The sequence below is a fragment of the Geotrypetes seraphini genome, chromosome 8 (assembly GCF_902459505.1).
Source record: "Geotrypetes seraphini chromosome 8, aGeoSer1.1, whole genome shotgun sequence".
Lineage (NCBI taxonomy): Eukaryota > Metazoa > Chordata > Amphibia > Gymnophiona > Dermophiidae > Geotrypetes > Geotrypetes seraphini.
In genome coordinates, this window is record NC_047091.1 from 20661148 (window position 1) to 20675798 (window position 14651).

The 14651-nt window shown below is 46.7% G+C and overlaps 1 protein-coding gene across 5 annotated transcripts in view; it reads right to left on the minus strand.

The window, feature by feature from the left end:
* The window catches only part of MAP7D1 (MAP7 domain containing 1), a 108256-nt gene that overhangs the window by 65318 nt on the left and 28287 nt on the right, over positions 1 to 14651 (minus strand). For all 5 annotated transcript variants that reach the window (XR_004540414.1, XM_033956034.1, XM_033956036.1 and 2 more), the window contains exon 2: positions 1941 to 2072. Coding sequence is in view for 4 of the 5 variants with exons in the window: in XM_033956034.1 (XP_033811925.1) it covers positions 1941 to 2072 (132 nt within the window). In the remaining variant the exon portion in view is untranslated. The remainder of the gene's footprint in view (positions 1 to 1940; positions 2073 to 14651) is intronic.

Below are 14651 nucleotides of genomic sequence, written 5' to 3' on the forward strand. Positions count from 1 at the left end.
TAAAGGCCTGTTCCCCCCTTGAAGGCCTGCACCCCAAGGCCTGTCCCACCCCCTGAAGGACTGCCCCCCCAGGCCTGCCTGTCCCACCTTTGAAGGCCTGTCCCCCCCCTTAAAGGCCTGTTTCCCATTAAAGGCCTGCACCCCCCCAAGGCCTGTTCCTCCCCCCCCCTCCCCGGTAAGGCCTCCGTGTTCCCCCTGGCCTCCCCGAACCGTTTACCTTACAGCTTCAGCCGAAGATCGCAGTTACAGCTCTTTGCACTGCACTGCTTTGAGCTGTTTCCTCTGCCGCGATCCTGCCTCTGACGTCAGAGGAGGGGCGGGACCTCAGCAGAGGAAACAGCTCAAAGCACTGCAGTGCAAAGAGCTGTAACCGTGATCTTTGGCTGAAACTGTAAGGTAAACGGTTCAGGGAGGCCAGGGGGAACATGGAGGCCTTCCCGGGGGGGGGGGGGTGGGCGCAGTCTTTCGGTGGGGGGGCAATCCTTCGGAGAGGCCAGGAGGGAAGCCAGACGCAGCACTTCCCGACAGACCCTCCCTCCTCGCCCTCTAAAACAGGTGCGTCAGCGGCCAGCAAGAGCAGCACTGCCACTCCTGCTTTAGGGGGGCCAGAGGAGAGGGTCTGAATCGGGAAGCTGATTTTTTTTTAAATTTAAATCGATTTGAATCGATTCACCCGAAGTGAATCGGTGAACCGATTCGAATTGTGAATCGGGCAGCACTAGTGGCAGTCAACATAGTAAATCAAGCCATTCTCATGCTGTACAGATAATACAAGGGACCCTCGATCTGTACAAAGAAAATCATGGTTTGACCACAACATCCATAATCGCATCTATAATGTCATCGTAAGTCCCAGATGCAAAAATGCCTCCAGGCTAATGGTGCTTTGCTTCTGCCGTCTTTACAATCTAACCCTTGCTTAGTTGAATCTCTTTTTAATTTTAAAGTTAATTTTTATATGCCACATTAGCACTCAATGATATCAATTCTAAAAATGAGAATGAAAAAAAAAAAAGGAACATCATCTTGCAAATTAAAGATAAAATGCATTCAATTATCCTCTTGTATGCACTTCAAGTTTCTGTCAAAAGAAGGAAGTCATCCTCTAAGCTCTAACGGTTAACTAGATCATGGGTCAAAAGAATATAAAAACATGTACAGAGCAGATTCCGGCATCAAAAGCAACGGTTAAGACATTCCATGACGCTTAAATTACTCAATCTGCTCAATGCAAAGAACACAGTCCAAGAAGCTGCGTGAATCCAGTGTTAATACTACATTATCCAACCGTTTGGCCAGGGTGTCACACAGAGTCTGGAACTGAACCTCTGCATCCAGCTTTGCTCTTTGGAACAGCAAAGGCTGGAAGTGCTTCAGAGGCAAGGAGGGGGGGGGGGGGGGAAGAGTCCCTTGCTCTGCTAAGGAAGAGAACTGAACAGACTCCTACCAGCAAACTACGACACTTCTCCCTCCGTATTTACGGTTTCAGCATTCACGGTTTAAATTATTCACGGTTTTTAGCTTGCTGGCTCCTCCCCCCAAATGACATCAGCTTGCATAGAGAAATCGCCGATTCCAAGCGTTTACAGAGAAATTCACCGATTCCCAACACTTTCTTCACCGTGTTTAGCCTCTCCTTCAGGAACAGGCCAGGTCTCCCACCATGTTATTCGCGGTTTCACCATATTCACGATGGTTTTTAACAGAAAATAGCGAACAACATGAAAAAGTTATTTGCGGTTTATCTGCATTTGCGGTTCTGTTAATCCCCTATCACAGTGAATACAGAGGGAGAAGTGTATACAAAATACCGCACAAGCTGAGCCTACAGACACACGGCCATTTGTGTAGATTATGAGACAAGAACCGAGAGACTAATGGAGAACGAGGAGGGTGGACGTGACCCACAATGCTGCGAGGTCGTCGCATGTGAAACCTACCTTGCTTCTGTTTACAACTGGTGGCTGTGGTCACAGGCGAGGCAGAGGGGGCCGTCGAGGCTTCATTGCCCTGTGGAACTTTTGCTTTCAGGATATTCCTCTCCCTCTCCTCTTTCACGGTCTCTTCTGAGGCTGGCAGAAAAACAAAGCAAACCAAATTTACAGTCTGACTACTTAATAGACAAGTCATCCTGATGCAGAAACACAATCCCGCAGGAGAATGAGGTAATTGCAGGCAAAGTGGTTTTAAAAGTGCAAAACTCCATCCTTTACAAGGTACAGAATAAATGCCTCACATTGTGGTGGGGGGGGGGGGAGTAGATGGCAGCTTTTGATAAAGTCAAACAAGAACATTTTCTCTATAAAATGGAAAGATTTATTGCAATACAGAAAAGGTGTTTTAAGAAATTTCAAGGTGTGTGGGAGCCATTAACAAAATATTGTACTGATTAGAGCAGTGTTTTTCAACCTTTTTACACCTACGGACCGGCAGAAATAAAAGAATTATTCTGTGGACCGGCATCGGTCCGTGGACCGGCGGTTGAAGAACACTGGGCTTAGTCGTGGGCCAGACCCCGCCCATCTCTACCCAATCTCCACCCCAGACCCCGCCCCCATAATAGTACTAATTGCACCTTGCACGTCCCGTGCCTCATCTGGAAGCCTTCCCCTCTGACGATGCAACGTCAGAGAGAAGGCTTCCGGTTCAGGCGCAGGATGCCCGTAGGAGCTGCTGCCCATGGCTTTGTGCATTGAACCAGTGAGGAAGAGGGAGCTGGCTCGAAGATAATGCTGCATCGATCGCACCGTGGACCAGCGGTTGAAGAACACTGTTTTGGGCCTGATGCACGTACTGGCCCTATGGACCGGCACTGGTCCAAGGACCGGTGGTTGAAGAACACTGGATTCGAGAACATTTTTTCCCTAGAATTTACAAGTTCAATTGTGAGGGGGGGAGGGAGGGTAATTTATTATTACAAATAGTACAAGGTATTTGATTATATGATAAGAAAGGGTAGGAAGGGTAGAAGATAAGAGCATATCATTTGTACCATTGATGATTGTTAAGTGATATATTTATTGTTAATTTGTTTGAATATATTGTCACACTTATTGTAAGTTTGAAAATGAATAAAGATTTGAAGAAAAAAAAAAAAAAAGAACTGTACACACACACACACGTGTGACCATAGGAAAGCAGGGGTGGGGGAATAATTCATCTTCCCATCACAGAATACAATCTGCACCAGGAAAAATACATAAAAGACTATTCTCTCAGGGTTTCCACAGCTGTCATCATGCTTGTTGCAGGGTTCCAGGTCTCGCTGCTTCTTGTCAGGCAGAACTGACGTTTCAGCCATCATACTGTGGCTTTCTTTGGGGTATGCTGCGAGGTCTGCAGTTTGTCTTTATATAGTAGGTCCTCAAAACCGATTGGTTGGGGCTTGAGGTGAACGAGACAGGAAAGCCCATTGGCCACCAATTTGAATTTTGGCGGGAAAGTCAGTTGGTCGCTTTTCCCCCTAGATTGGAAACGTTTTGTGGTGAGTTTAAAGGTGTTCTCCCCGTGAAGCTGGGCTATATGTCGCTCAGGGTTTCTGCAGCTGGCATCATGCAAGATGCAGCGGAACCTGGAAAACAGCAACAAACATGATAGCAGCTGCGGAAACCCTGAGAGAGAACATATAACCCAGCTTCACGGGGAGAACACCTTTAAACTCACCAGAGACTTTTCCAATCTAGGGGAAACAAAGTGACCAACTGACTTTCCCGCCAAAATTCAAATTGGTGGCCAATGGGCTTTCCTGTCTCGTTCACCTCAAGCCCCAACCAATCGGTTTTGAGGACCTACTATATAAAAGACAAACTGCAGACCTCGCAGCATACCCCGAAGAAAGCCACAGCATGATGGCTGAAACACCGGTTCTGCCTGACGAGAAGCAGCGAGACCTGGAACCCTGCAACACACACTTAAAACTGCTTCTGATTCTAATAAGGAGTCTATTTTTAGTGCTGACGAAGCAGGAACGTGGCAGTAATAATAAAGATAGAATTTTGACAGCAGCCGTACACCCCTCTGCCAGGGGGCAGCAAGCAGAACATGCCTTTCTTCCAGCAGTTTTAAGGATGGCAGAAAGTAAGTGGGGAAGGTATATGGTTTCTGACAGCAGGCAGAGGGAAGGGTGCTCTGGACGGAGCAGCCCCCAAGCATTTCCATTACAGAATGAAATCAAGCGCGATTAATGTATCCGACCATTAGATGTCACTCCCAGATTTTAAACCACAGGCTGCCACTGTACCAAGGCAACAGGAATTTCCATATGTCACCTCTAGTTGGCAGTAGACACATCAGCCAGTGGCAAACTACCCAGTTCAGTCACCAGCAACCATTAAAGCACAGATTTCAGTCAGTAGAATTGACAACAAAGAAAATGAACACATCCGAATCGCCTGGCACTAACCCAAAGGGGAAAGGAGAATGGCTGCTGGAGAGGGGAGACTTTGTTGGGGGGAATGCAGAGCATGCCTCATGGAACCGTCTCTAAAGCCCCTCTACATGTGGGTGCATGCGTATGCATCTATGTGACTGCCTGACATGGAGAGGACTGGGGGGGGGGGGGGGGGGAGGCAGTTTCAAAGGAACAATTCCCCAACAGCTATGTTCATTGCATTAAATGTTTTTGTGCTGCAGATGCTGGACTTCCTCTTTCATAGAAATGCACTGGGACATTTTTAGGGGCTTTCTCTGGGACACCCTATCTGACCTGACCCTCCCCAAGCCAAATTTGGCTCCAGTTTGAACAGTCATGGGGAAGTTACAGCCTCTAGACATTCCTGTGGGGATAAGAATAAAAAGACGGAAATCATTTTTAGCAAATGTCTGTGACAGCAACTGTGCACCAGCAAACTAAGCCTGCCTTGTTTTCATCATTAGGTCTCACGGCATTTGGTGGAAAAATGTTGTCCGAGATCCTACAGCTATTTTCACAGCACAGTATTTCATGTTCTCTTAGGCTGAAACATCGGTTCTACCTACCCAGATGCGATGCAGCAAGACTCGTACAACTGCGACGATCACAGTATGTTATTTCAGACCCATTTCTCCAGCTCTTGGAAGTCCTAATTAAGAATGTATTCCTGAAATCTTTTTTCGATACAAGCTAGAGAAACTCCCTCCTGGACTAAAATGTTTCTGGTTCATCTGCTTTCTGGGTCAGCTGGGAATGCTGTAGAGACAAGTGTTCATCGCCCCTTGGGGGAAGGGGAGGGGAAAAGTCTCAGGAATAAGTAAAGACCACCACCATCTACTGACCAGATACAGGACTATGACGTCAGAGACCCTAGTTTCTAAGGTTATCTGTTGACTTTGCACCTACGTCTAAGATGGGCTAAGGAAATTCTTCCCTGCCCCTTTAGAAAGAAATTTAGGGCACTTGAGGGGGCGGGGAAGAATATAAATTGGGGAATCTAGCTATGCTATTTACATGATCAATGAGTTTGGTAATGGTCCTCCCCACACAAAGCCACCAGCTGTTTGCACAAAGCTTTCAATTTGTACACCCTGCACCCGTCCCATCCCAACCCCCCCCCCAAAAATTCCTTAATCTATGCTGGGAAGGGAGCAATAAGCCTTTTTTTTTTCATAGATTACATATTTTTTCCTCCTGTTATCGCTTAAATCTAAGCAATTTACATCCACAATTTCAAGCAAACAAACAAACATTATGAAATGAAGTAAACACATTCAGTATGACGCAAGAAAGAGGACAGCTCTCGGGGAATCTCGGGAAACGAAGACCCTCATTCCGACTGGACAGCAGTACTTGGACAACATATCCAGTGAGCCACTCCTATTGGCCAAGAGGCAGAAGAGACGCCTTGGCCGCCTTTTCCTCCCCCATCCCAAATAGGTCTTTTCAGAATCACCAAAAAGGGTCACCCCTCCCCCTTTGGTCATGTCCGATAGTGGATGCTGCGGATGGGCAGACTGAATGGACTCTTTGGCCTTTATCTGCCATCATGGTTCTATGATGTAACCAGGGAACTGTCGGTACTGGGCGATCTGATCCACCCTACAGCTCCTCCTCCCTCAGCAACGAATCTTCAGGCTCTCTCAAGTGACTCTTGGGCAGACTGGATGGATTGTTCAGGTCTTTCATCTGCTCTAATTTACTATGTTCTCTCCATTACATTCTTACCACATTCTACTGTATTTGGATTTTTGGATTACTTGCTTTTTCGAAACCTGAACTCAAGGCGAATTAAATATTCAAGTACTGCTCATAAGAACATAAGAATAGCCATACTGGGTCAGACCGATGGTCCATCTCTAGCCCAATATCCTGTTTCCAATAGAAGTCAATCCAGGTCACAAGTACCTGGCAAAAACCCATTGAAGCAACATTCCAGAATCTCAAAGAGTAAGCAAGATTCTGGAACTCTAAACATAGAAACATGATGGCAGATAAAGGCCAAATGGCCCATCTAGTCTGCCCATCCACAGAAACCATTAGCTCTTTCTCTCTCAGAGTAGCAACATTCCATGCAAAATCCCCAAAGAGTACCAACATTCCAGAATCTCAAAGAGTAAGCAAGATTCCAGAACCCCAAATAATAGCAACATTCCATGTGGAATCCCCAAAGCGTGGCAACGTTCTATGCTATCAATCCCAGGGCAAGCAGTGGCTTCCCCATGTCTGTTTCAATAGCAGATTATAGACTTTTCCTCCGCGAAATTATCCGGACCTTTTTTTAAACACAGCTACGTCAACCGGGTTACCACATCTTCCAGCAACGAGTTCCAGAGCTTAATTGTTCCTCCTATTTGCTTTAATGGTATTTCCATTTAACTGAGTGCTCATAGTCTTTGCAAATGATTTCACTTTAACCTGTTCTACACCACTCAGGATTCTGTAGACTTCTACCATATTCTCCTCCCCTCCCCCCTCAGTCTTCTCTTTTCCAAGGTGACGAGTCCTAATCCCTTTAGTCTTTCCTCATAGGAAAGGAATTCCATCCCCTTTATCATCTTGGTCGCTCTTCTTTGAATCTTTTCTAATTCCGCTATACCTTTTTTTCCAGATATGGCAACCAGAATTGAATGCAATACTCAAGGTGAGGTCACATCATAAATCCTCCAAGATAAGAAGATGAAGTGACTCGCCCAAAGTCACAAGGAGCGTCGGAAGTGTCATTTGAATTCCAGCCTCCTTGGCTTTAAGATCACTTCTTTAGCTACTGAGCTACTCCTCCGTTCCACTAAGCGTAGTCCAGAATTGTTGGATAGTGCGAGATAAAAATACATCATAAAACCTTGTACTAACATAAGCTATGAATGTTTAGTAACATTAGTTAAGCTCCAGAGACCTGTCTCTCTTACGTAATAGCCTCTTTCAAGTGGCACCAGTTATAAATCAGACCAGACCTGAAACTACTGAACGACAATGACCCCCCTCAACGCCTTCAAAATAAAGGAAACAAATCTTGTACAGCAGACAAACACTGAAGTTTAGAGCACAGCGACTTCAGCAGAGAAACTGTCTCTCTCTCAGGCATGCTGAGGGGAAACAGTAACCTAAGACCTTTGCTTAAAGTTGACGTGCTTGACTAGGAATAAGCATGGCAGCACAAATACTATAGTGTACGACATTGGCAGATGACCCGACTCAAGAGTAACATAGTAACATAGTAGATGACGGCAGATAAAGACCCAAATGGTCCATCCAGTCTGCCCAACCTGATTCAATTTAAATTTTTTAATTTTTTCTTCTTAGCTATTTCTGGGCAAGAATCCAAAGCTTTACCCGGTACTGTGCTTGGGTTCCAACTGCCGAAATCTCTGTTAAGACTTACTCCAGCCCATCTACACCCTCCCAGCCATTGAAGCCCTCCCCTGCCCATCCTCCACCAAACGGCCATACACAGACACAGACCGTGCAAGTCTGCCCAGTAACTGGCCTAGTTCAATCTTTAATATTATTTTCTGATTCTAAATCTTCTGTGTTCATCCCACGCTTCTTTGAACTCCGTCACCGTTTTACTCTCCACCACCTCTCTCGGGAGCGCATTCCAGGCATCCACTATCCTCTCCGTAAAGTAGAATTTCCTAACATTGCCCCTAATTAGAGAGGCTTTGGATCCAACATCCTATATGGAAACCCTGGACACTGTCTGTTTCTAGCCAGGCAATGCCTGCGCAGGTTGTTTTTAAATGCACTGAGGTGGTGTTTTTTTTTTTTTTGGTGGGGGGGAAGGGTGTCTTTCCTACAGTAAATGGTTGCTTTTCCGACAGGACTTGGAGCCGTGTTCCCAGGATCGGCATCTCCTGCTTGGACAGGCTCCAAGAATATTTTAATGTGCTCTGACCAGCATCAAAAGAAATGTAATGGTACAAGACGTCTATACAGATATGTCTCGGGCTTGGGGCAGAATTCCTCCTTTAATCCTTCATGCCAGCTGTTAATGACATGGCCACCAACTGGTGGCACATATGGTAGAAACTTCAGCCTACAGAACAGGCAGCATTTCTCTCTCAACAAACCACGGAGACCTCAAAACAGGTGCAGATTAATTCACAGGTGAAGGACAAGTAGAAACATGAAAGGGGGGGGGGGGGGCTAACCGGCCCAAGTCGGAAAAGCCAATCAAACGTTACCTCCACACATTGCAATTTATGGACGTCGGCACTTCCTAGAGGCAAGCAGACTCGCGTATAAGTTCAGGGTAACGCAACACTATTGTCTCAAGTTTCACACAACCCAATATCCTGTAGGAAAAGGCTATCGGTCATCAGGGAGAGAGAGTGTGTGTGTGGTTTATGAAGTGCTTCACAAGGCAAAACAAAGAAAAATCCAACAAATCTGCAGTGACAAAAAACAACAACAACTGCAGAGTGAAATGTACAAGGTACGGGAACCTTTATTAAAAGTCAATAAAATGTGATCTTCCAAAGAATGGCTTTTGCTTACATGGAGACCGGACCCAACACGGTCTGCGTTTCAGAGTAACACCCCTTCCTCAGGGGTCCGAGCTGTTCTGTGTTTCAATAGAGAACCAATGTGGAATGCAACAAAGTTGTATAAAATCCTTATAATTCGAGAACAGCTCGGACCCCTGAGGAAGGAGTGTTACTCTGAAACACAGACCGTGTTGGGTCCGGTCTCCATGTATGCAAAAGCCATTCTTTGGAAGATCACATTTTATTGACTTTTAATAAAGGTTCCTGTACCATGTACATTTCGCTCTCTTTTTGTCTCTTATGCAGTGCTTCCCTCAATGTATATTAAAAGACTAACAGAACCCAACCTTCATGAGCCACGCTACCAGATGACAATTACATGTCATCAGAACGCTGCTAAAAATAGACCATGTCTGCTTGTAGGTCAACTTGTAACCCATTCTGGGCTCTTTTGGGAGGACAGACTAGACAATAAACAACTAATAATAATAATTTTTTTGGGTATACCGCCATACCCAGGAAGTCCTAGGCGGTTCACAACAATTAATTGAAATACAAACAATGCAAATCATTGAAATCAACAAGTTATATGCATATAATATAAGAAAAATACATACATGCCATAAAAGGAGGGTACAACAATCTTAAAAGAATAAAAGATTATAATAATAAAATATATTAAGAACTCAGCCTGTTAAATAATTGAGTTTTAATCTGCTTTCTAAATCAAGATAAGAAGAGGCATCGAGCACAATTTGGGCAAGCCATGATGAGTTTAGTTTAGCTGCCTGGAAAGAAAAATTTTAATGAGGGAAAAGCAAACAGATGGATTCTATGAGAGCTCTTATTCTTATAACTCAAAGTGCCCCCAACAACTCCACACCCGTCAACCACCACCACCCTTTCTATGGAGCCAAGTCCTTCAGGGGGGGCAGGGAAGGAGGCTTCCACTTTAATTATTTGGAAGGGAATGCATGGGGTTCAAAGATGGCACTTTTCCCATACGAAATACACGGTGGGGCATCAACTGACTTCATGTACAGACTTTCTGCTCACGTAAAAGAAGGTGATTAAGTAACCTGGGCGAGCTCAATCAACTTGGCTGGAAACATGGACCAGGAATCCCAGCGCTAAGGACTCGCAGACATACACACTTGTTCACCTTTATTACGCTTAGTCTAGAAGCTCTTGGGAGCAGGGAACACCCACCCGTTGCACTTTGTGAACTTTCAATATGTGGTCGTATGTGGCCTTCTGCACACAATCATTTTCAGAGAGAAGGATTGTTTTTCTCAGGGCTCTGGAGATCTGCTGCGACTCAAAATACATTCACAGAACGGATCCCCAGGAATTTGTAAGCATGCCGAGCAGCTGATGAGTGATCAGCGATCAGCACTCGCCCCTTGCTGCCCCCCTCTGAGCAACTGTGTTTATATATGTATGGCGGAGGGCGTGCAGACACCCAGAAGCATCATACGTGCTCGGGCAGTAACATCCTGCTTGAAGGGATGCCCTGTGCTTTGTGAGGTAAAAGAGGGAGAGAGGGGAAACCAATGCCAGTGACCAAGCCGGGGGTTTGCAGCCCTTTCACTTCACCTATGCAGATGTAGCAAGCCATGAAAAAACTGTAGGAATGCGGCAACATCTGTCCTAAATGCAGCAGAGGCATTTTGGACTCACTGCTGCTAGGAAGAACTCCAGAAATTGGTTGGTTCCCAAAAGCCACATATGACCTGCTTCAGCCCAGATCTGGGACCCTGCTTCTGTTCAGTTCTTTGCTCCCATCAACCATTTGTCAACTTCTCTCTAACCCTATTTCACTTCCCCTCTAGGTATAATCTGCGACCTTAACTTGCCCACTTCTGAGGCCCACCACTACTTCTTCAATACGTCGATGAGTGTAAGGTGATGCATGTCGGTAACAAAAATTTTATACACGAATACAGGATGTCCGGTGCAGTACTTGGAGACCCCCCCACTCCCCCAGGAAAGAGACTTGGGAGTACTGGTCACCTTCCACGCAATGTGTGGCAGTGGCAAAAAGGGCAAACAGAATGCTAGGAATGATTAAGAATGGGATCACAAACAGATCGGAGAAGGTTATCATGCCGCTGCACCAAGCCATGGTACACCCTCACCTGGAGTACTGCATCCAGCACTGGTCGCTGTACATGAAGAAGGACACGGTACTACTTGAAAGGGTCCAGAGAAGAGCGACTAAGATGGTTAAGGGGCTGGAGGAGTTGCCGTACAGTGAGAGATTAGAGAAACTGGGCCTCTTCTCCCTTGAAAAGAGGAGACTGAGAGGGGACATGATCGAATCATTCAATATACTGAAGGGAATAGACTTAGTAGATAAAGACAGGTTGTTCACCCTCTCCAAGGTAGAGAGAACGAGAGGGCACTCTCTAAAGTTGAAAGGGGATAGATTCTGTACAAATGTAAGGAAGTTCTTCTTCACCCAGAGAGTGGTGGAAAACTGGAACGCTCTTCCGGAGGCTGTTATAGGGGGAAAACATCCTCCAGGGATTCAAGACAAAGTTAGACAAGTTCCTGCTGAATCGGAACATACGCAGATAAGGCTGGTCTCAGTTAGGGTGCTGGTCTATGCCCTAGGGGCCGCTATGGGAGCGGACTGCTGGGCACGATGGACCACTGGTCTGACCCAGCAGCGGCAATTCTTATGTTCTTATGTCAGCACCAGTTTCAGAGTCTCTTACACCTAGGGTTACCAGATTTTCCCGAAAGAAAATCCAGACCCATGGCCACGCCCCCAGGCCTACCCCACGACGTTACCGCATTGCATCCACACGTTCGCAGATGCTCTCCCAACATCGGAAGCTTTTCAAAACCCGGACAAAGTGCTGGGTTTTTAAAGGCGTCCAGACCCCCGGACATGTCCTCACAAGCAGGATACGTCCAGGGAGCCCCCCCTTGCCAGTCAGGTTTCCAGGATATCCACAACGAATCCACATAGCTTGATTTGCATACACTGCCTCCGTTATATGCAAATTTCGCTCATGCGAATATCCTGAAAACCTGACTGACAAGGGGGGGGGGGGGGGCTCCAGGACCAAAGTTGAGAAACATTGCTTTACCCAGAGGGAAATGGTGGCACAGACATCCAGGCCAGGTCTATTGCAAAACCACAAGCCCAGTTTCTTTAAATGCCTCGAATTTTTCTCTGCATACAGCTGCCGAATCCTTGGGATGTGCTGTATCAGCCAGATCGTGTATTAGTATTGCACTGTGGTGCCTGCCCCAAGCTGCTGCATCAACCAGGTTGAGGGATCACATGACATCCTGCAGCTGGGCATTGCGTAAGACGGCCTAGTCTAGCCTGTCCCTCTTCAGTATCATCACCACAGGCAACGGGCAGCCACAAAGCCAGAAGGACAAATGCAGAGCAGGCGGTGCTGAGCTAACACCATCGGAATGCAGTCAAGGCTGAAGAATCCCAAGCTAAGCTTTGTCCAGGCTCCCAGCAGCCTTAGGGCGGGGAACCAAAAACTGTCTTAGGAAACAGACAGCACCAAGAACCAGGCTGTGCTAAAATTGGCTCCAAAAATCGAACACACAAAATCTTGGTTCCTGGAGCTGCTGTGCGTGTCAGAATAAACTTGCAACCGTTTTGGGGTTTTTACACCACAGCACCTGGGCTAGTTGAACTAGAAATTAGCTATGTCCCTGGTATTAACAGTAGGGCCCACGGCCGAGTTAGGAGTCAGTTTTATGGCCATGCGATGCCTAGAGGCGCATCCCACAGAAGATAACTCTGCACGTATCCACACATATGATGCCAGCACACAGATCAATACAACGAATGTCAACAAAGCCGTTAAGATGAGTGCAGGAGAAGTGCATGGAAGAAGATCAAAGCTGAACACAAGGCAGGGATTTTTGCAAGAGGCTAAGAGTTAGTTTGATCTTCTGAACTACCATTTGTCAGGATTTAATGCCCATTTCTTGTTTTCCTCCAAAGGCCTCCCAGACTCCTCCACCCCCACCCCAAATAAATTCCTGGTATCTAATGGACCGTCCTCTCCCCAGGAAACAGAAACATAATGGCAGATAAAGGCCAAATGGCCCATCCAGCATCCACTGTTCCCTCCACTCCTCTCCCTAAGACAGGGGTCAGCAACTTTTTTAAAGCAAAGAGCCAATTTATCCTAAAAATTTGACCCAAGATTTACAAAGAGCCGCAATGGGTAGAGAATGAGTTAGAGATATTCCAGGTCTCTCACTCGCTCTTCCCTCCCCAAGGTCTAGCTTCTCTCCCCTCTTTCTTCCCTCTAACCCCTCACAGGTCTCTGCACTTCTCTTCCCTCCCTCTCCTGCTAGTCCCCCTCCCCCCAACCCATAGCCAAGGTTCTCTCCCCTCTCCAGGCCCCAACCCTTTAATCTCCCTCCCAACCCCACGATCCCACCCCCCTCTCCACCAGGCACCTGGTGGTCCAATAGGGTCTTCGTAGCAGGAGCAATGACCTTTCACGGCTGCTCACAGCATTTCCTGTAGTACTGCGAGTTGCCGCGAGAGGTTGCAACAGCCATTTTAGACAGCAGCCGTGAGGAAGCAGGAGCGAGAGGACCACACCATGAAGACCCCCCTCGCTGGACCACTAGATACCTTGGTAGATCCAAGGGGTTAGGATGGAGATTAAAAGGTCGGGGCTTGAAGAGCCACAGCCACATGGCAGAAGAGCTGCAAGACTCCTAGATCTACTTCTCTGCACCAAATATCTCTACTGAAACCCAGACCAAAGCCTCAGTCTGCCTGTCTGACATTGCCACCTGAATGTCTCACCGCCACCAAAAATGGAATATGGCTAAAACAGAGTTGCTCATCTTCCCGCCTAAACCCACCTCTCCCCTTTTCTTGTTCTCCATCTCTGTGGACAACACTCTCATCCTTCCTGTTTTGTCTGCTCGTAATCTCGGGTCCATCTTCGATTCCTCTCTCTCCTTTACCAGATAGCCACTTTGTTCTCTATAATATTTACAAAATCTGACCCTTCCTCTCTGAGCACACTACCAACACACTTATCCATGCCCTCATCACCTCGTACTTAGACTACTGTAATTCCCTACTCTCAGGCCTTCCGCTTAGCCATCTCGCTCCCTTCCAATCTGTCCAGAATTCGGCTGCACAACTCATATTTCAGGAGAGCCACTTTACTCACGTTACTCCTCTCCTAAAGTCACTTCATTGGCTTCTCATCCGTTTCCGAATACAATTCAAACTTCTCTTACTGACCTACAATTGTACTCACTCAGCTGCCCCTCACTATCTCTCTTCACTTATCTCCCCCTATGTTCCCCCCCCCACAAGCTCCGCTCAGTTGGTAAGTCCCTCCTATCTGTGCCCTTCTCTTCAACTTCCAACTCCAGACTCTGTCCCTTATTCTTGGTACAAGCTGCCCGAATCCCTATGGCGGGCTCCGTCTCTGGCAGTGTTCAAGGCCCAGTCAAAAGCCCACCTCTTTGAGAGTGCTTTTGACTCCTAACTCCTTTCACCTTGGCTTCTGCATCCCCCTACCCTCTATGTCATGTCCATCCAAGTTAGACTGTAAGCCCTTCTGAGCAGGGACCATCTAGTAATGTCAAAATGTACAGCTCTGTGTACGCCTTTCAGCGCTAAAAGTGATAAGTAGTAGGAGCAACAGGTTGCCGGCCAATTGCCCTAACAGATCCCACATGCCTGTTCCACACTTTTCTTGAATTAAGTCAGTGTCTCCACCACCTCTACCGGGAGA